This window comes from Python bivittatus, unplaced genomic scaffold (genome assembly GCF_059951505.1).
Source record: "Python bivittatus isolate LINGU-HERP-01145 unplaced genomic scaffold, Pbiv_v1 ctg000350_np1212, whole genome shotgun sequence".
Classification (NCBI taxonomy): domain Eukaryota; kingdom Metazoa; phylum Chordata; class Lepidosauria; order Squamata; family Pythonidae; genus Python; species Python bivittatus.
The window spans coordinates 3,271,896-3,294,783 of record NW_028277074.1 but is presented as its reverse complement, the minus strand read 5'-3'; the positions used below and the strand labels follow the sequence as shown (position 1 = coordinate 3,294,783).

The window sequence follows — 22,888 nt, the reverse complement described above, 5'->3', positions numbered from 1 at the left end:
ATATCCCATGAGATGACATTACGAGGGAATTCCTCACTTTTTTTTTCCAGATAAGGAAGTGTGAGTTGCTAAGGAGCCTTGAGCAATGGAAAGATGTGCATTAATAACTAAAGAAGGTCAAGATTTGAGTTCACCAGAAAACTATCGCACAATATCATCATTGAATAATGACTATAAGTTATTTACAATGATTTCAGCCAAGAGGAGGAAAATAGTCTTACAGGACCTTATTCATAAAGATCAATGTGGTTTGTTACTCAAAAGACAGTTGAAATACAATATTAATCCAATAAGTATTGGATATTTTGGAATACCTAGAACAACATAATGAAAAACAAGCTGCATTGATTTTTCTAGATGCAGAAAAAGCCTTTGACAATTTGAACTAGGCTTTCTTATTTAAAATTTTGGAAGATATGGACTTTGGTGAGGATTTTATTAAATGGATAAAATTGATTTATACCTCACAAAAGGCACAGATAATTGTATATGGATAATTAACAAAACCCTGTGAGATACAGAAAGGAACAAGACAAGGATGTTCCCTGTCACCACTGTTATTCATATTAGTTTTAGAAATATTGAACAGAGACATAATACAAGATAAAAGAATATAAATATATAAATATATATATATTTTGCTGATGATCTGGTTATAATTTTGGAAGATCCTTTGAAAGGAATAAAAATATTAATAGAAAAACTAAAAGATTTGGGTGTATTAGCTGGTTTTATAATTAATAACCAAAAGACAAAGATGTTAACAAAGAATATGAAAATGGAAAACCAAATGAAACTGATAGAAAAAAAACACCTGGTTTTAAGATTGAGAAAAAAGTAAAATACTTGGGTATTACTGTGACTAATATGCATTGAATTGCATATTTCAGAACAATTATGTTAAGACCTGGAATGAAATTAAGAACATGTAAAGATGGGGGAAATTATAATTGTTATTATTGGGGAGAATCTCCATGACAAAAATGAATGTATTGCCTAGATTGATGTTTCTGTTCCAAACAATACCTATTTTGACAACCGATGTACCATTTAAGCAATGACAGAAAGATATATCTAGATTTGTATGGCAAGGGAAAAAAAAAAACAAGGGTTAAATGTAAAATCCTCCAAGATGCAAAAGAACAAGGAGGGTTGGGATTGCCTGATTTAAAACTGTATTTTGCAGCTTGTGTTTGGTTTGGATGAAAAAGTGGGTGCTCCTGAGAAAAAAAAGAATTTTAAAATTAGAATGGCACAATCTGATGTTTGGATGGCATGATTTTCTATGGTATGATGAGGTTAATGTAGATTTTAAAAATCACTATGTCAGAAATGCCATATTGAGAATATGGAATAGATATATACAGAGACTGTGCCTGAAAATGTCTTTATGGCTCTCAGCACAAGAAGCATTTCATAGGAAGGAAACAGCAGGTAAAGAGAAATGGTTAACCTATCGAGAGTTGTTAGAACAAAAGCATGGATAATACAGTATAAGATGAAATCAAGAGAGCGACTGGCTGCAGAGGTATTTGGTTTTCAATGGATTTTGTATGCACAGTTAAGAAGATTTAAGGTAGATAACAGGACAGTTGGAACTGAGCAACAGAAGATAGAGTTTGAAGTTGAATTATGTATAAATGATGAACATGAAATTGCCAAAATGTATAAACTCTTGCTGAAATTCGAAATGGAGGATGAACAAGGGAAAGAGTGTAGAATAAAATGAGCTAGGAAAGTTGGATGTAATATATTATTGGAACAGTGGGAAAACATGTGGTTTGAAAGGATTGCAGTTCACATTATGTTATAATCTAAAAGAGAATTTGTATAAAATGGTGTACCACTGGTATATGACTCCAGAAAATTATCTAGATTGTATAAAGATACTTCAAATTTATGTTGGAAATGTGGACAACATGAAGGGTCATTTTATCATGCTTGGTGGACTTGTAAAAAAGCAATAAAATTTTGGGTTCAGATACATATACTGATACAAAGAATCTTAAAGACTAAGATTCAACTGAAATCAGAATTTTTTTTGGGGGGGGGACGGACAACTAGAAAAAAGTCATGTCAGATTGTTTTTATATATGATCACTGTTGCGAGACAACTATATGCGCAAGAATGGAAAGCTTCTGAAATTCCCACAACGAAAGAATAGTTGGTGAAGATAACAGATCTAGCAGAGATGGCAAAATTAACTTGTTTGCTTAGAGAAAGATCAATTACTACATTTATTAGCAACTGGAGATCCCTTATGGACTTTTTGTTGAAAAAAGAAGAAAATGAACTGATGATTTATGGATTTGATGATTAGAAAGGGTAGATTATGGAAATAAGTAATGTATGATATAACCTTACAGAGAGAGAGGGTAAAATATAAATGTACTTATAATTACTGTTAAGAAGACTGGAAGTCACTTCTTTATTTTTCTTTTCTTTTTTCTTTTTCCTTCTTTTCTTCTTTTTCTATATTTCTTTTTCACTTTTCTATTACTTTTCTCCATTTCCCTTATCTTTAGCTCAACATTTATATTGTTTTTACTCTGTGGAAAAGCTTCTTTAATAAAAATTATATATATTAGAGTGATGGAAAGATGTAGATTGGAGTTTGTACAGATTACAACATCTCCAACAAAATAATAAATTCAAATCACCTTTCAGAAAAAAATTGAAATAAATTCTCAAGTATTTCTGAAACGTAAAAAACAAAAGCTTCCATTTACAAGGCAATAAAAGATTTTAGAAATTGCAATGTGTACTTCAGCACAGCATTAGTAAATAACAAGACTCTTTGGCACTGCTAAAAGTCTTATGTTAGGATCTCCATTTAAAGTAAGCAACTAATTGAAAAAAGGTTTCCTTTTCCACCTGGCCATGTAGTAACCTTAGTTGCCAGATAGAACCTAACCACATGCCATTTAAGTGATGCATTCCAGTCAGAGGTTCTGGGCCATGCAAGAAAAATATTTGCTAGGCCAGATGCATGTAGCTTTTCCAAAACACTCTTGGAAATTGAAGAACATTCTGGCAATGCACTCATAAAATGGTTGCAAACAACCTTTGTCTAAAAGGCACAATGTGAGTTTGTCTACACCAACCTGTCTAGTTCCTTGGGATATCCCCTACTCTCCCAACTTATCTTTGCATTTTTTTTATGAGCAGGTGGACACAAATCTCATCAAAGCAACTGTGGCCCTGAGGCATTCTTGCACGTGAAAGCTTTGGATGATGTACAGGTGAAACTCAAAAAATTAGAATATCGTACAAATGTTCATTTATGTCAGTACGGCAACTCAAAAGGTGAAACCAGTATATGAGATAGATGCCTTACATGCAAAGCGAGATATGTCAAGCCTTACTTTGGTATAATTGTGATGATTATGGCGTACAGCTTATGAAAACCCCAAATTCACAATCTCAGAAAATTAGAATATTACATTAATAACACAAGGATTGGAAATAGAACAATATCGGACCTCTGCAAAGTATAAGCATGCATATGTACTCAGTACTTGGTTTGGGCCCCTTTTGCAGCAATGACTGCCGCAATGCGGCGTGGCATGGATGCTATCAGCCTGTGGCACTGCTGAGGTGTTATGGAAGACCAGGATGCTTCAATAGCGGCCTTCCGCTCCACTGCATTGTTCAGTCTCATGTCCCTCATCTTTCTCTTGGCAATGCCCCATAGATTCTCTATGGGGTTCAGGTCAGGCGAGTTTGCTGGCCAATCAAGCACAGTAATCCCATGGTCATTGAACCAGGTTTTGGTACTTTTGGCAGTGTGGGCAGGTGCCAGGTCCTGCTGGAAAATGAAGTCAGCATCCCCATAAAGCTCGTCTGCAGAAGGAAGCATGAAGTGCTCCAAAACCTCCTGGTAGATGGCTGCGTTGACCCTGGACTTAATGAAGCACAGTGGACCAACATCAGCAGATGACATGGTTCCCCAAATCAACACAGACTGTGGAAACTTCACACTGGACTTCAAGCATCATGCATTGTGTGCCTCTCCATTCTTCCTCCAGACTCTGGGTCCTTGGTTCCCAAATGAGATGCAAAAGTTGCTCTCATCAGAAAAGAGGACTTTGGACCACTGGGCAACAGACCAGTTCTTTTTTTCTGTAGCCCAGGTAAGACGCTTCTGACGTTGTTTGTTGTTCAGGAGTGGCTTGACAAGAGGAATACGACATTTGAAGCCCATGTCCAGGATCCATCTGTGTGTGGTGGCTCTTGATGCATTAACTCCAGCCTCAATCCACTCCTTGTGAAAGTCCCCAACACTTTTGAATGGCCTTTTCCTGACAATCCTCTCCAGGCTGCGGTCATCCCTGCTGCTTGTGCACCTTTTTCTATCACACTTTTCCCTTCCACATAACCTTCTATTGATATGCTTTGATACAGCACTTTGGGAACATCCAACTTCTTTTGCAATTACCTTTTGGGGCTTTCCCTCCTTATGGAAGGTGTCAATGATGATTTTCTGCACAACTGTCAGGTCAGCAGTCTTTCCCATGCTTATGATTCCTACTGAACCAGCCTGAGAGACCATTTAAAGGCTCAGGAACCCTTTGCAGGTCTTATGAATTCATTAGCTGATTAGAGTGGGACACTTTGAGCCTAGAATATTGAACCTTTTCACACTATTCTAATTTTCTGAGATTGTGAATTTGGGGTTTTCATAAGCTGTACGCCATAATCATCACAATTATACCAAAGTAAGGCTTGATATATCTTGCTTTGCATGTAATGCGTCTATCTCATATATTGGTTTCACCTTTTGAATTGCCGTACTGACATAAATGAACATTTGCACGATATTCTAATTTTTCAAGTTTCACCTGTACTTTATGTTGCCATATGTCAGTTACCCAATTCCTCAAATAAAAGAAATTTGAAAAACAATAAATGTAGCAGATAAGTTAAAAGGCTGTAATAGCAGCCTTTTCTCAGATATTGTATGTATATTGGTGTTCATGACCATTATATTTCTAGACCCGAACAACATTATATTGTATATCAGTCCTTCACCTTTCAGTGAAGGCTAAATCCTATGCATTCTCACAGTATATTAGCAACACCACTGATTATTTTAACCAAACTTTTATCCAGGAAATATCAGCAATAATTGTATCATACTACATGTATCAGGAGAAGAAAATTCAGGAGCTTAAGTATTATAATGCACATTATATTACTATAAATAACAAGAAGAGGGAGAAAGAAACATCCTGAATTCTCTTTTCAATTAATTCATTCAAAACCAGCTTTAAATAACAAAGAAATAAGCAATAGCCCTCACAGGGTCCCACATCAATGTCAAGGTTGTGTTTCAGTTGTCTGGCAAATAGTTTCTTTCAAAAAGTTTGAGTAAACACAAACTAACTTGCTAAGTTGCCATGGGAAAAAAGTCTTCTCATTCATGAATCTTTACAATGTACCTACAGACAGTAGCTAGATTAAAAGTAAACACCACAGAATCCCTCTTCTCCATTGTCAATCTTCTTTTCCAACAAAACTAAAAACAAGAAATAAAAATGCAAACTCTTAATCACATCATAATCTCTTGTCCACCTAACACTTTGAGCATATGGTAATTGCATTAATAAACAAAAATATGTTCTGGTCTAGACAACCATTATACAAGTCCTATGCAAAATTAGCCACAGTCAGAAAGTTCACTGCATCTTTTCTAAATCTAATACCACTGCAACATAACTTTAGTAGTCAACAATCTATTAATAAAAGGTGATGTTATATACTATTGTTTTAAGTCAAGTGTGAAGAGGGCTCAAAGATATCATTTAAAAAAAATTACTAAATACAGATAAGGATTTTGGGGGGTGGGGTGGGGGAACAGGAGGTTACAAGGTATACAGTGGAGAAGTTTTTCTCTTCCCTTCTTTGTTGCACAGCCCCTGAACCCCTTTCCTAACTGTAACCATGAATAGCTTGAATTATTTGTTCAAAGAGAAATGCCATATGTTCTGAAGATTAACTATCAAGGCAACCTTCTATATCTTTGAGTTTATGGGGGGAAAGAATTTACATTTAAAGAAGGATTGGCAAGGAGTGATTTATTGACTAACCCAGTCCAAATTGGAAAAATCAGGTTAAGAATATTGGGAAAAATATTCAAAGTGATTTACCCCATTATTTTGCAAACATGCTAGGCAGACTTCTTATATTACCTGTATCTGCACAAAACTAACTAGGGAAATCTAGAAATTTTTTGGAAACTAATACTCTTTCATTAGCAACACATGTAATCTATTCAAGACAATATGGCATTAAAAAGTAGAAGGGCAAAGCATAAGGGACAATGAAATTGTAATGCATTTCATCATTAATTATCAGAGGAAATGCCTTTAAGGAATTTTAGCATAATTTTTATTTGGGTTGTACCATATTTTACCATCTCACAGCATGTAATATCTTGTCAAATATAAATTATTTTATTTCAATCTATTTTCATTAAATCTCTTACTGTCAGGATGTAATGAAGTCTTACTTGCAATAATATCTTAAATCTGATGGTATGCTTCCTGAGTGGTGTATAACTGATGTGCTCTGCAGTAATCCCTAATGATGAAAGAATTTGGTGAATAGAATATTTGGTATTAAGACAGCAACCTAAACAGCCATACTGACCTTTAAGAAATGATTACTATCCAGATCTGTGGTATATCTCATTACAAAAAAGTGATGAATGTAGTTTTAGTTTGTTTTTGAATACAGCAATTCTACTTTCTCCACATTTGATACATTTCCATCCTCATTTCTAATTCTATTTCAGTTTTCATGTACTTGGGATCAGTAACAGTGTGTCTGTATATGGAAATACCCAGATATAATTTCCAGTTAAGTTCTACAGGTGTATGCAGTATTCCAGCTTAACTGAAAGGCACTTCCTAGAAGGTTTAAGATGAAACATAGATAATTTTTTCTGTCAAAAGATTATTTATTGAACTAAAAGGCATTGTTCCCAACCAGTCACAAAATGTGTTGACAATTTTCTTTGCCAGCCCAAACAAACAGGCAAAGGATTTGGAAAAGAAGTAATGAAGTGGTAGGCACACAGGAACTAAATTTGGCCATGCCCAAATTTACTCCAGGCAGAGATAAAGTGTAATTCAGTGTTGCCCTAACCTTAATTTCCAACATGCTGATGGCAATGGAAGCTCCACGAAATACATTCTTAGTTCCACCCCGTTGATTTACCACATCCAAACTCCAGCTAGCCTCAGGTCCAGCTGACTTCTGGTCATTTCGATCACTGGAGCTGCCAGGTTTTAAAATTTTCTAATTTAAATGGAACTAAATTCCATTGGAATCAAGTTAACACAGTAATGTTGATAAGATGTGTTATAGGAAAAAAGCCTATTTGTTCTCATTAGAATAAATTTTCTTTACTTTTGTGAGACATGGTTTTTTTTTATTAAAACAAAACATTGACATATATTGACAGAGCAAAAGACACATTTATAAAATAAAACAGTTTTCAAAATACATGTCTTAAAGGGATGTCAATGTTTGTGTGTGTGTGTGTGTGTGTAATTTGAAAAAAATATGTGAAAGACAGTACAATGAATAAACAGGAAAATGCAGGTATTAAAACAATTCCACACTAGCTTAAAACATTTATAAATTGAATTCCAAAATAAAAAAAAACTCTGTGGGTAGATTTATATTGTATTTTCCAGTTTACATTTATATTGTATTTTGGAATTCAATTTGGAATTAACACCAGACAAACAATCAAAACAATATCTTAATTGAGGAACTACCAAGAAGAAAGCCACACCCCCACCAACACTGACAGGGCAAGCTACTGTATATTAATAGGGAACAAACCCCACACTTACCAGCACTGATAATGTTACCTAGCCAGGTAATGAAACATCTGCAAGCAAACAGCAAAGCTCAGAGAGTACCAAAGACTCCACAGATTTATATTTTATTTTCAAATCAAAGATTGTGATTGTTACTTATGCCAAGTCTGGAAAACTAAGATGCCCCCCCCCCCATCTTAAATCTATTTGTACACATCTTAATTTGTTTCCAACCATACCAGAACAACATGGTTTTACCACGGCACTTCCATGACTCATAACCTCACAATTCTCATAGGCCAGCCCCAGGTTACCCAGTATTCATGCTGAGAGGCTTCTCTACTAAAATGTACTTTCTATGCGGGATGTGAGTTCTTGGCATCTTGCAAATTGCTGTTTATTTTGATGGATCTGGGTGCCAAATCATGTTCCTGCATCAGTTCAAACAACTTAATAAGCAGGGTAGCAAACCTGGTTTCATATCTAGTGACAGCCTTAAAAGGATGAAAAGCCCAGACAATTTCAAGTGTGATTTTTTTTTATCAATAACATAGATGAACACAGTGTCACTAAAGCATACTCTTTGTATGTCTTTTTGCTATGTTTTTCCTTCCTTTGTTGAAAGACAATCTTCTTATTGAAGAACAGCTGCTCTAAGACTTTAGCCTTACAGCAGGCAACTACTGAACCAACAAAAGAATCTCAAAAAGTTATTTTGCATTGATGGACTTAAATACTTGCTTTCATTTCAGAGACTATTTCATGGCCAAAGCCTAAACTTTATTGTTATAGTTACTAATATTACAAAAACACATAATTACGTATAGAAATGTATTAACAGAACTGACAAGGTTACAGCAGATAGGCAACATGTCAGTTTTTCTTTTTAAACTTTGCATATCTACCTGCAGACAAATGTAGAACTACAAACTAAACAATATATGAAACAAAGAAAAAGAAAGTGCTAATATGCTTTAAAGGATGAAATGCTTCAAAAGCTGCTTGGCAATAATTGATAATACTATCATTTTCACATCAACAGCTTTGCAAAGCATCTGATATTTGGAGTATGTATGGAGACAATGACCATCTTAATTCTTCTATCAAAAAATCTGATAATTCAATATATCAGACAGATCCATGAAAGATAATTCCATTAATGACACTACTAATGTGTTTGATTTAAAACAGAATAGGCAATCTTTTTATTAGGAACCACAAGAAACATATGGAAGAAGGAAGGTGATGATGCAAAATGGACAGGACTATGACACTAACATTGAGCTTTTTCCTTGGGTAAAGGGATCATCATCATCATCATCATCATCATCATCGTTGTTGTTGTTGTTGTTATATTTATTTCTGGAACTCACCCTGAATTCCTTTAAAATCTCCTTTAAAATCTCAATATGGTTACGAAACAGTATTACCGCTTTGTTGCAATTGTAACTGTAGGAGGGCTCCACAGCTCCAAAAACTCAGCTCTACATTCTCAGGCCCCAATTCTGATTAAAATATGGATATTATTATGACTAGGGTTATGGAAAACATAAACTGTGCTTTCCAATGCATGGGAACCTGAGCAAAACATGCTTTTCCAATCAATAAACCACCCATGTATTTCCCCAACTCACCCAGCATCTTTTCAAGCTGTTTCAGGCTATCCCCACCGAGGTGTACATACGCGGGACTTCACTTCAAAATGGAATAATTTTAGTGCATTTTCATTGATCATCAGAACACAGCTATTCATATAATTGTTCTTTATCAAAATCTGTTAACAACTATTATATATGCCATCCTTGAACTAACGAATTCGCCTATTAACTCTAACCATAAGCAGAACAGAGGAAGCAACCACTCAGAGAATCAAACTACAATTATGCATGTACTACACGACAGGCATAATGTACATTTTTTAAATAAAAAAATGAAAATACCTTTTATAAACTAACAATTGTAAAGGCAGAGCAGGAAGAAAAATGACCTATCACACAATTCACTTGCTTTTCTGACAATATTTTAACATGCCTTTATGCATGTTTCTACTGGATAAATGAGAAGACATTTACTGATGCTGCATCTGGTTTTGTAGAAAGCATTCCAATAATTCACAATGAGAGCAAACCATCTATCAAAGCCAATCATAAATCTAGATTACATAAATGCCCTGCCTTGAAAAACAATTTTACAATTCATAACTACTACTCATCCATGTACTATTTGGGGAAATATACACATTAAAATAAGCATGACAAAAAACTGACACTATTAAAATTAGAAATGCAAAAGAAGTAGAAGTTATTTTTATTCAAAGCTGCTACAGGGTTGTTTTTATATAGGATTAATTTTCCTTATTGTCAAATACCAGCAGAAACCAGATATAGAAATATTCAAAATCTTAGTAAGGCATCCCCTAAAGAGAATTTCAAAACTTTTATTTTATCTTTACCAATGTTTCAGCTGATTTAGCTCAGAAAATACCAATGCACACAGTGTGAATTATTATTACTATTTGAAAACAAGTCAACAGAAGTTTAATTTTAAAACTGTAAAATCCTTTAACAGCTATTTCAAACATGATTTAACCACACAAAAGTGTCCCTAAGCAGTAATCAGATTAATTGATTCAACAGAAAATTAAATTAAATTGATATATACCTTGGTAATATATTTTATAGCTTTTATAATTCATAATTAGAAGCTCATATTAAGTGGGTGACCATCACCACCACAATCATCATCTTCTGATGGTTTGTATTGCCACTCTGTTTTAGTCTTAGACTTAGATGAGACTTAGTCATCAAGACTTCTGAATTCGGTGGAAATACATATCCACTGTACATCCAGTCTTTGGTATTAAACAAGTGAAAGTTTTGTGTTGAAGAGGTTTTTTCCAGTTTCTATTCATAATATAATATGCCTCTCGCCCCACCATATGCCTTTTACTGCAATGTAACAAAAATCAGGGCATGCCTTCATTTCAAATAAGATATCGCACCTGATTTATGTGTGAACCCTTCCAGTTATTTAAAACTGTCACTCACGGACTGTTTAACCAGAAAATAGGGGCACGCGCGCACATACACACACACACCAAAAGTGCTCATGATATCCTAAAACAATAAAATATTTTCAATCCTAAACAGCTATTTTAACAATATAAGCTGTATAACTATTTTATCCAAGAAACACAATTTCTGTAAACTATATTTGCTTTTGTTATTTGGAAACTAGGTCACAATGCTGTTTAGCTGGGAACCAAACTTTCCACAATTCATTTAAGAAGCTTCCCAAAGATTTCCCTTTATGCCACCATCATTTATAGCTTCTTCTATAAATGGGACTAGGTTGTTTCAGAAAACAGTCAACCACTGAATTGATTTATTTCAAGAAAGAAGAAAAACTCAAATTGCATACAAATCAAGAAGAGGAAGGGATGTTAGATTAAAATCCTAGGGAATGTTAAAACCTACAGCATGTTAAGTGACTTGGGAATCATAAAAGCAGTTTTGGAGCTCCTAATACCATTATCATTTAGTGCTGTGAAGACTACTTGCCCAGTAGGAATATTAGGGAAACAGAACAATTTTCCCTGTGTGTGTGTGTGTGTGTGTGTGTGTGTGTATATAAAAAAGTTATTAAAAATTCTGTACAATATGAAAAAATATATATTTAAAATGTCTGCCCAAATTAAGGCAGACAGATATTCTCTTGGATGTTTATATTACTGGAAGAATCCTATTTTCAGATACTCTATGTATGTGTCATGCTTGCTGATGCGAGTCAGGAAGATTATAAATGTGAAATACAAATACAGATTCTGTATTGTATTTACAGCTATACTGTAAAAGAGTATAGCTGAATATCAATGTTTAGCTAAACTTCTGATGTTTAAGAAATTCCAAAGATACCTTTAAATTCTTTTGATATCTTTATTCAGAATTTATTTTTTTCGGGGAACATATGCCTTCTAGAAATGACTGCTCCTATCTTGAATCCACAGGAATGGCTTATAGAACTTTCCACTTTCCATAAAATAAACAATTATAACATTATCTCAGTTGATTCAGTAATATTAATTCCCATTATTTGCTTTGTCTTTAACATCAGACAGTTGGAAAGACCTTTAAATAGTTGTTCTGCAAACTAATATGCAGTAAGTTTCTTTTATCTTGTAATTGTATATGTTTTAAAACCTGTCTATTTTAAAGGTGTTGCTTGGATCATACTGTAAGTGAACTGGTAACAAGCTCAAAATACTTGGAAGATTTTTACAAGAAGCAAAATGAATCTAGCAGTTCTTTACTTTAAAAAGCAAATACTAGGCTATACATTATAAAATATATTTTATAACACAGATACATTAGATTGTAAAATAGTTTCCAGGCTGGTATGGAACTGAAGGATCACTAAACCAATTAATAGCAGCTTGTCCCTAAAGGCATATATTTATTTCAGATCTTTGATATCTGTACAAATTAGGTTGTCATCTGAAAATACCAAGGACAAAAACCCAGAGTTTGTTTTTAAACATAACATGTCAGTGATGTTGATTGAGAAGAATGTTATAAATCAGAATTAAATGGTCTTGAAAAACAAGCAGGACATAACAAAATGTAAAACTATTTAATATTCCAAGTTTGTGCTACATGAGTTTCAGAATAAGGTTTACATTTAACCTATTGTCTTCAGTTTGGATTAAACACAATACCCAATTCTCAGAAACGATCTGAAATGCTGATTCCATCCAGCCATGAAGAAATTACAATGAAACTCAGGTCTTATATTTTTTCCCCACATTTTTTTCATATTGTACAGAATTTTTAATAACTTTTTTGAATGTATGTATGTATGTATGTATGTATGTATGTATGTATGTATATATATATATATACATATATATATATTAAAAAGTTATTAAAAATTCTGTACAATATGAAAAAATATATATTTAAAATGTCTGCCCAAATTAAGGCAGACAGATATTCTCTTGGATGTTTATATTACTGGAAGAATCCTATTTTCAGATACTCTATGTATGTGTCATGCTTGCTGATGCGAGTCAGGAAGATTATAAATGTGAAATACAAATACAGATTCAGATCCTGCAATCATTTCCTGCATCCAGTAACATTCCTCTGTTTTCTTTGATTCTGCATTTGAATCACATTTGTATTTGAATCTGAATCTGTATTTGTATTTCACATTTATAATTTTCCTGACTCCCATCAGCAAGCATGACACATACATAGAGTATCTGAAAATAGGATTCTTCCAGTAATATAAACATCCAAGAGAATATCTGCCTGCCTTAATTTGGGCAGACATTTTAAATATATATTTTTTCATATTGTACAGAATTTATATATATTCAATCATGTCTGATTCTGGAGACTGCCTGGAATAGTCAAATAGTCCCTGCAGTTTTCTTGGCAAGGTTTTTCAGAAGTGGTTTGCCAGTGCCTCCTTCCTAGGGCTGAGAGATATTACATAAACTATTAACAGAATTTATAAATTTATAAATATAAATTATCAACAGAATTTATAAATTTTGTTCTGTGTCAAGGAGATACATGAAGATTGTATGTAAGATGTATTTCTAATGCTTTCAGATGTCCATGTTTTTCCCTAAATATGTGAACTACATAGTACTGTCTCATGATAATTTTTCATACATTAATGAGATGATTGCATATTGCCGTTGATTGCCTGAGTTCCATACAGAAATTCAGATTTAATTTTGTCAACTTCAGGGGAGATGACTGCAGAGAAGGAATCTACATTGGCCAGTCATAAAGAATGCAAAAAACTGAATGTAGTTCTAAACCTTCCAATTCCTGCTGTGTTACTGATGTCAACAGCAGTGTGGGGATTGGGTTACCAACTGCTTTTAAAGAGCCACTTAAATCACACCCTGGTGGAAATATTTGACAAATTTGAGCTTTGATAAAAGCTGTCAGGACAGCAGGATATTGTAGGTAAAACCAGAGCATGCTGAACATCTTGTCACTTTTGTGACTGGACCATTTGTGCAATGCTCTCCTTGATGAATAAATGGGTTGGCAGTCAAAGAAAACAGAGAAATGTTACTGGATGCAAGAAATGATTGCAGGATCTGAATCTGTATTTGTATTTCACATTTATAATCTTCCTGACTCCCATCAGCAAGCATGACACATACATAGAATATCTGAAAATAGGATTCTTCCAGTAATATAAACATCCAAGAGAATATCTGTCTGCCTTAATTTGTGCAGACATTTTAAATAAATTAATGTTTGAACAGAGTCTTTACCTTCAATGGGACTGCCTTATCAAACTTTACTTTTTCCTTACAATTGGTCTTTCCTGATGGCAGGAGATTTTAATGTAAACCTCATTGAGAAAGAAATTAAAAAGGTTTGAAATCATGTGACTTCATGTACTTTGGATACCGGAACTGAAAATCCTAAAATAAGTGTAATGCTTGTAGAACCACTTTCATTTCCCCACCCCCAAACTTCAGGTTTCATTTTAAAGTCTAACTGGACTGAACTGCCATTTGTGTAAACAGAAGTTGTGAGAAGAATTTCTTAAGTGTAAATTTCGAGCATGAGAATCTGATCCATTCTGGGCTTCTCATTTGGAAGTAAGGATTTTATCCCTTTTCCCTTATGAAGGAATCTCAGTCTGGAATGCACTTTCCATGCTTGCTATATGCATTTGAAGGAAAAACCCTCAATTCATTTCATTTGATTTTTTTTTCCAGTAAAAGCAATAAGCAAAGGGAGTGGAGAAGATCAAATAAGGGCAATAGGAATTATTCGTTTAATGGCAAATGGCTGGGCATGTGTGAATATAGACACTGGGTAAAAGCATCCTTTGTGGACATTCTCCAGTAACATCTCAAAGGCAGGACTCCACTAGTGAAAAAGCCCAATGGGAGGTGTTCTTTTGGGAGGTCTCCTCTTGGGAAGTGTGGGAGGCTTCAGACTTCTGGAGATATGATTTAAAGACATCATGCCCACCCTTTAATCAACTAAACAAGGGCAAGGAAACCTATATCCTCTCTTAAGACTTCCCATGAACTCCATTATCCTTTCAAATAACTTCTGAAATATTTTTATTTTCTAAAATTTAATAAGAATTGGAACCAAAAATGCTGGACGATTTCTGTGCTTAGCACTAGTTAAAAACCCCTTTCGTGGCTAGCCCATGCACAGTCCAGATTAAAAAAACAAAAACAAAACCTGAAGTCATTCAATCTCATTTTAAGAACACAGCAATGTGTTTTATATAAAATGTAAGATCTGTGTTAAAATATAAATTGTTTCTTTTTTCATTAATTCTAAGCTTTACATGTTTCCATTTAAGATGTTGTCATGCTCCAGTGAAGAATAACAAAATAATTAAGCTTATTATTAATCTGTGTTTTTGTAGGGATGAAACTGGAAAAACAAAAAAGCATAATCACAGTACTCAACAGTCTGCATTGTTCAGTGTATGTAAACTGGTATGTTAACAGAAACTGCTCTGCGCCACAGGGAACTAGTGCCCCAGGAAACATTTTTTACAGATGAGCTTCACTGAGAAAAGGGGAAATGGCTGAAGTGGTTGGATTTAATACCTCAAACAGGAGATAGACAAATACTAAAAAAAAAAAAAAAACCTAACAAACGAAACAAAACAAAAAACCTGGTAAATAGGTCTAGAAGAAAAGTACAAGAGAACAAAGAGGCCTAAGGAAGGAAAGGTATATCAATAATGACTCTGAAAGAAACATATGGGGGAAGGGCCAAAAAGGGACTAAACAGAGGCAGAAATTTCAAGGTAAATACTATTCTGGGGTGGGATATATATTTTTTTTTATTTTTTTATTTTTGATGCCTTTGAGTTTGTTTTTGACTCCTGGCAACTGCCTGGACAAAGGGCGAGAGAGAATGACTGGGCCAAGGTCACCAGCTGGGTTTGTGCATAAGGCAAGACTAGAACTCACAGTCTCCTGGTTTCGAGCCTGGTGACTTAACCACTACACCAAACTGGCTCTTTGGGATACAATGTGCCTACAGTGATAAACATTAAATAGGAAGCTAGCATGTTGCAAAGAAAAGCACTGGCTCTGACATCATATATATAGATAGAAATGCTTCCTGGTCCAGAGTCTGTCCATTATGATAGAGAGTATCCCAGATGGGCTAAGCAGCCTTTCAATAAATGGATGTTTTGTGACTGGCTCTGCTTATCATAGTATCCTTTTAATGAACAGGCAACTTTCCCATGTCAGCCACCACACAATTTCAAAATTCAAAAAGTTACATCTGCTTCTACTGCATAGCGGATGAGGTCACAAGGTGCCAGTGCTTGAAATAATGAGAGAAAAATATTTTAAAAATAGGTTGTGTAAAGCAAGCTAGCAAACAAACAGAAATCAGAGTAAACAGTAGACTGAGCATTGGTAGAATCTTAAGGAACCCAAAAGAAAGTAGACATCTTATCTAAGGAAGAACATAACCTAAGATTAAAACCTTGACAGTAATCTTGCTTGTTGTGGCTTCTTCTAAGAAACATAATGGAAAAGGAAACAAGAGCTAGGATAGAATGTGGTTGAATTTCACATTTAATTTCAACTAACTAGATAATTTTTGGCTGCGTGCATTTGGTTTGAAAAAGATTTATCTTGGAAGTAATTTGTGTAGCAATTCACAATATTTATCTATCTATCTATCTATCTATCTATCTATCTATCTATCTATCTATCTATCATCTATCTAATTTATATGGCCTCCCATCTCACAAAAAGTGACTTTGGATAGTATGCAACAAGCCAATAAAACAATAAATATATTAAAAAGTATTGTCTAAAAAACATTATATTTATGAAAAAGCATTAAGAACTATAAAAGCAGAGCTAAAACAGGAAAAAAATAATAAATGGAGGGATGTTAATAATACTGGAGCCACCTCACTAATTCACCCTTTCCTGGGATCCCAGACCTGCTGGCATAGCCAAGTCTTGAGGGACCTTCAAGTAATGAGCTCAGCCTCAACTCTGGTGGAAGAAGATTCCACAATGCAGGCACCTAGGGCCCATCACATGTAGCTCCCTAGATAACAGAACCCATAACATACCCATTCTGCTGGATCTAGTGGGAATGGCATATGAAATCAGGGAGAGGCGGCCCCTCAAATAACCCAGTCCCATGCCATGAACAGATTTAAAGGTCAACACCAGCACATTGAATTAGACCAGGAAGCAGAGTGGTAACCAATGCAGCTTGCAAAGCAGAGGTGTAATGTGTGTTCTACCAGAAACACACATAACTGCCCACATTGCCACACTCTGCACCAGCTGTAGTTTCCAGATACTCTTCAAGGGAAGTCCCATGTAGAGTGCATTGCAGTAGTCCAAACGGGAGGTAACCAGGGCATGAGTGACCCTGGGTAAGGCCCACAGTCCAGGAACAGATGCAACTGGTGCACAATACAAAGTTGTGCAAAGCCACAACTGCTACCTGCTCATTGAGCAGGAGTTGTGAGTCCAGTAGGACCCCCAGATTGTGTACAGGGTCTCTTTGGGACAGTGCAAACCCATCCAGTACCAACAAGGGTATAGTCCCAGAACCAGAGGGCCTCAAAATCCAAAGCCACTCAGTCTTGCCAGGGTTCAGTTGAAGCTTGTTGTTCCCCATCCAGATCCTCACAGCCTCCAGACACAGGATAAGATGTCCACAGCATTGGTTAGTTCACCAGGAGCAGAGATATACAATTGGTGCTGAGGATACCTCACTCTATGGTGATGGATAAGCTCACTCAGTGTTCATGTAGATTTAAATAGGAGAGGAAAGAGCACCAACCCCTGTAATACCCCACACAGTAGGGCTAAGGGCAGGATCTCTCCTCTCTGTTCTCCACCAACTGGAATTGCCCCTGGAGAAAGATGGTGAGCCAGCACAACACCGTGCCACCCCCCCCCCCCCCAATCCTCTGAGTTTATCCAGAAGGATACCACAGTCAGTAGTATTGAAAGCCACCAAGAGGTCAAGTAAGACAAGGATGGATGCATTATTACCATCCCGCCTATGCCAGAGATTATCCAAAAGCATGATCAATACCGTTTCAGTTCCATATCCAGGTCTGAATCCTGACTGAAAAAGATCCAGAAAAATCTGCTACATCCAAGGTCCTTTGAAGCTGTTGCACAACTACCTTCTCAATCACCTTCCCCCAGAAGGGGAGGTTAGATACTAGATGAAAATTATACAGGATGGTGGGGTCTAGCAATGGCTTCTTGAGGAGGCAGCGAATCAAATCCTCCTTAAGAAGTGAAGGAACAACCTCCCCATTCAAAGAAAAATTAACCATCATCAGTACCCACCCAACACCACCCACCTGGGCCGCTTTCATAAGCCAGGAGGGGCATGGATGTAAAGAAAAGGCAGTCCTCACAGTCCTAAGGACCCTGTCCATTTTCTCAGACCCAACAGATTCAGTCTGTTCCCAGATAACCGAGCAAGACTCCACCCTAAGAATCTTCTTCAGACCCGCAGCAAAGCCAACATCCAACTGTGAATGAATCCAAGAGATTTTGTCTGACAGATGCTGAGAAAATTCTTCCACACATCCCTACAAAAGATTCCTGGGCTCCCTTTACCCAAAAGGGCTCGTGTCACCTGAAACAGAGCTATAGGGTGGCAATCTGTGGATGCAATAAGGGAGAAGTACTGTCGTTTCGCCACCCTGACCACCACAAGGTAGGCCTTAAAATTGGCTCTAACCCATGTTCAGTCAAGTTCGTCCTTAGTTGAGCACCAACAGTGCTCTATATATCTCTTCTCTCATTTCATCTCCCTCAGCTCCTCTGCATACCACAGGGAGTAATGGAATCCTCAAGAGGGGAGAGGTCACATAGGTACTATCCAATCCAAATGCCTAAGTCACCCTTTATTCCGAGCGGCAACCAAAGCTTCAGACAGGCTGTGCAGCAGATTAACAGGGACAACAGGACATTCCCTAGCTCCTTCTGAAGCACCTCCATGTCCACCAGTCACCAGGGGAGACAAATCCAATGGGCCCAGCCTCCCTGCGGTAGATAGCAGTACCAGAGAATCTCAAGGCAATCAGGATGTGATCTGACCATGACAAGAGGGACACTGAAAGCCCCCCAATTGCAGATCTCATAGCCACTACTCCAACAGGAACACCAGATCTGGTGTGTGACCACTGTCCCATGTTGAGCTTTGGCACAGTGGTGGCCATGAATTCCTGAGCCACCTGAGACCCCCATAAGAAGGCAGGTTGAAGTCCCCCATGACCATAAGTCTGGGGAACTCCACCGCCACACTGGAAATGGAGTCAAGGAGCTCAGGTAGGGAAGTTGCAATGCAGCAGGGAGGTGGTACAACAGCAACAATCCCAACTGATCCCTAGAGCCCAACTCAATGAACAGGGTCTCATATCCATCGATGTGCAGGGCAGCACCCCTGAAAGCTGTAAGCAATTCTCAGATAACAATAACCACACCATCACCCCTTCCCTGGGTTCTCAGCTAGTGCCAAACTCAAAATCTAGCTGGGCACATCTCTGAGAGGGGGACTCCCTCTTCCGGTCCCAGCCAAGTCTCAGTAATGCATGCCAGGTTGGTGATCAAATGACAGATGAGGAAGGCCTTATTACAGACTGACCTGGTATTCAGAGGGAGCAGCCAGAAGCCAGGGCCTCTGAAGGTCTGCTGCCTGGGCACCAGGGCTGAGACCAAGGAGCTGGAAACTGAGATTGGTATAAAGCATTGGTCCTGTTTGTCCTGGAGGCAGCTTTCTCCCACCACATCTCCCCATGCTCATCACCACCCTATTACTGTGGCCTGCCCCCTTCTCCCAGAAGGCTGCATCATCTTCCCCTCCAGGTTCCCCCCATTCCCAAGGCCCAGGACCTCCCATAACAATCAGTTACATCCATCCCAGGGAGGGGAAGCCAGGCACCTCGAGCCACTTCAGTTCCATCGGCTGTCAGCACCATCAGGGTAACCAGCACCCCACCTTCCCCATGTACTTCACAAACACAGATGCAGACACACACCTCACAAACACACATACAACACACACACACATACTAACACCCACCAGGAGCCCCACCCAAATACCCTCATCCTGTGGCTATGGTTTGCTTCCCATCACCCAACCCAACCAAAACCGTCCCCAGGCCCTCATACCAAGAGCAGAACCATACAAACCACCAGACATACAAAGGCACCTAAACCAGCAGCCAGAATTGGAGAGCAAGAGATAACAGAGGAATGGCAAAGGGATAACAAGGAGATGACAAGGGAACAGGCTCTATGGGGAAAAAGGTCCACAGCAGACTGCCACTCTGCTGCTATTCTCCCCTCCCCCCCCCACTACCACTAATATCCCCAAAACCCCAGTGTCCAAATCTTGCTTGGCGTATCTGGCTGGAAAATTCCATTGCAAGCAATAGTCCACAAAGCGCTGGCAGCAAAAACAAAAATACAACAGGCAGGGAGATGTGACAACCACAACCACAAAGACAATATGGTTGTCTTTTCACCTGCTTTTAAAACTAGGGAGCTCAAATAACACACTGAAAACTGTTAGCGTCTTAGGATCAGATCAGGATTGAAGCTAAGAGCCCCAAAGCCTAGACAGTTCCTAACTGCTGTTGCAATGTTACCTCTCTATCTTCTCCCCATCATTCACTGTTTCCTTCTAATACTTTATTCCTCACTACACTACTTCTCAAGCACAGCAAAGATAGCAAACAATGCTTTCTCTATCTTTTTAAAGGTAGAGAATAGTTTGGGTGTGGTAGAGAGAAATGCAGTTGCTGATGCTGGCCTGATGGCCCAGTGTATTTCTGCACCAGGGGTTCCCTTACTACCTTAGAGTGGTACCATTCCTGTTGAAAAAGTATAAATTGTCATGTTACTATTACCTTGGCAGGTGTAGCCTCTTTCTTCGTAGCCAGCATTACACAAGCACTTCCCTATGGGAACTAGCCATTCTCCTTCAGTACTGCAGTACATCTTGGGTGGGTCTTCCTCTTTGGAATGATTAACGCAAGAGCCTCGCACTTCCACCAGTGACTGGGAATCCATAGGTACTGTGTCTGGAAACATGGCCAGATTCTTTACAGTAAAAGGGCATTTTTTGAAGTATACTCGCACTGATACTAAGGCAACACATGCACCCACATCTTGAAAAGCCAAGTAAAATCCTTTCCTGCTCACAGGTCCCACTTCACGAACTTCTGTATTGAGTTTAAGAATCCGATCCCCAAGATCCATCTGAGTGAAACTCTCATCGGCAGCAATGGTATCAATCTTTGTAAACTGGTGTTCTCTGAACTTGACAGAATAGTCATCATCAGATTCCATATAATACAAATTAAAAGTTTCCTTACAGGTACCCAGAACTAATGGAATACTGTTACAATCCCTCAGAGTAAATTTGAGCTCCACATAGATTTTCTGAGCTGAATTGCGTGGTATCCAATTTGTCCTTAACCAATTGTTTTGACTGTGGTCCATAACGTTGCAGACCTGGTAAGTTCTGATTGGAGTATAGTTCTCGTCAACACCACTTATTTCTTCCCACTGAAAAGAAGCATAAAAATAAGTTAGCTAAAAAAGCAGTATAAGTAGCCCCTAATAATCAGTGATAATAAATTACAAGACGGTAATGCAGTATCTCTTGGAAGGTCACATACAATTACCAAAGAAAGATCTTATAATTTCAGAAGGCATAATGACCAGATGTCCTGATTACTGATGTACAGTATGTAGTTATCATTTTGTAATAAAAATTTCTAGCATGTTAGTATTAATACATGGAAAAACAACCACATCAGAAAGAACTTTTATATCTCACCTCAGGATAGAAACTGATTTGACTTTAATTGATGACAGAAACAATAGCTATTTGCTTTCTTCTTTTTCTAAGAAATATTTAGGAGAGTCATGGTGCATTATAAGACAATTTCTGCACTTGAAAGGAACTCATATCAATGTCTTCAGACTCCACATTCCATCTATGACCACAACAAAGTATGGCTTAAAAACTAACACATTTTTTGTCTCTCTTCCTGTCCTTTTTTATGCTATATTTGGAATAATATATCCCAAAGAGGAATATTTACATACAAAACCTGCATCCTATATTTTGCATTGTTCTCAAAAAATATTATTCCAATATAAATTTTGTTTTTTTTTTCTAATAGTCCAAAATGAATGAATGTGTTCATTTGTTAAATTTCTAGTATTCTATTTATGACAGTAGATGTGAACAAAATATACATATTAATTTAATAAGTATTAATATTTGTTCTTATTTTAAAATTTGGGTTACAGTATTTTGACTTTATTTCCATTTATTGTTTATAGTTATGTAATAACAAACAGGGCCTGGCGGGAAGGAGAGAAATTGATAATATTGAAACTTGGTTTTATTAAGCAAGAAAAGGAAATATAAAACACTTGCTCTCTACTCTTGGGTGCTTTGGGAATTCTGAACCATGCTAATTAATTCTAAAATATATTTAAAATGCAAAATCTGCATTTTAAAATTTGGAAAACTTCAACATATGAAGGATTATTATTTTCCCTTTCTTATTGAAGGAATACAATTAAGCATTCCTCAAGCATTCTTAAACTTTAATTCTTACAAAAATTATCCATTATTCCCAATAAGTTTACTCACAAATGAATGGTACTTTTGATCCTAATGTATGTAATAATTCAGTTTCCAACATTTGATAAATTAATATGCTCTCTGCTATTAAAATAAAACATTAAAACATATTTTCTAAACAATTACAGAATGAAGTACTTAAATATCAGTTGTCATATAGATAAGTTGGGATACACATAACTAATAGGCATAATGAGATAACCCAAAAATCTATTTATGTAATTTTAGAATTAAAAAAAAAAAGGTTTAACAGTGAGACTGAATAAATTAATCTCAGGAATTTTAGTTTGATTAGTTCAGTGATGGACTGTGGCTTTCACAGTAATCTTAGAAAACAATTCCAGTCATATCCAGTCAAAGTTAGACCCCTT

At 36.7% G+C, this 22,888-nt stretch overlaps 1 protein-coding gene across 2 annotated transcripts in view; it reads right to left on the bottom strand.

Moving 5' to 3' along the window:
• The window catches only part of EPHA3 (EPH receptor A3), a 229,741-nt gene that overhangs the window by 127,046 nt on the left and 79,807 nt on the right, over nt 1–22,888 (bottom strand). For both annotated transcript variants that reach the window (XM_088144517.1, XM_088144518.1), the window contains exon 3: nt 20,764–21,424. In XM_088144517.1, the coding sequence (XP_088000643.1) occupies nt 20,764–21,424 (661 nt within the window). The remainder of the gene's footprint in view (nt 1–20,763; nt 21,425–22,888) is intronic.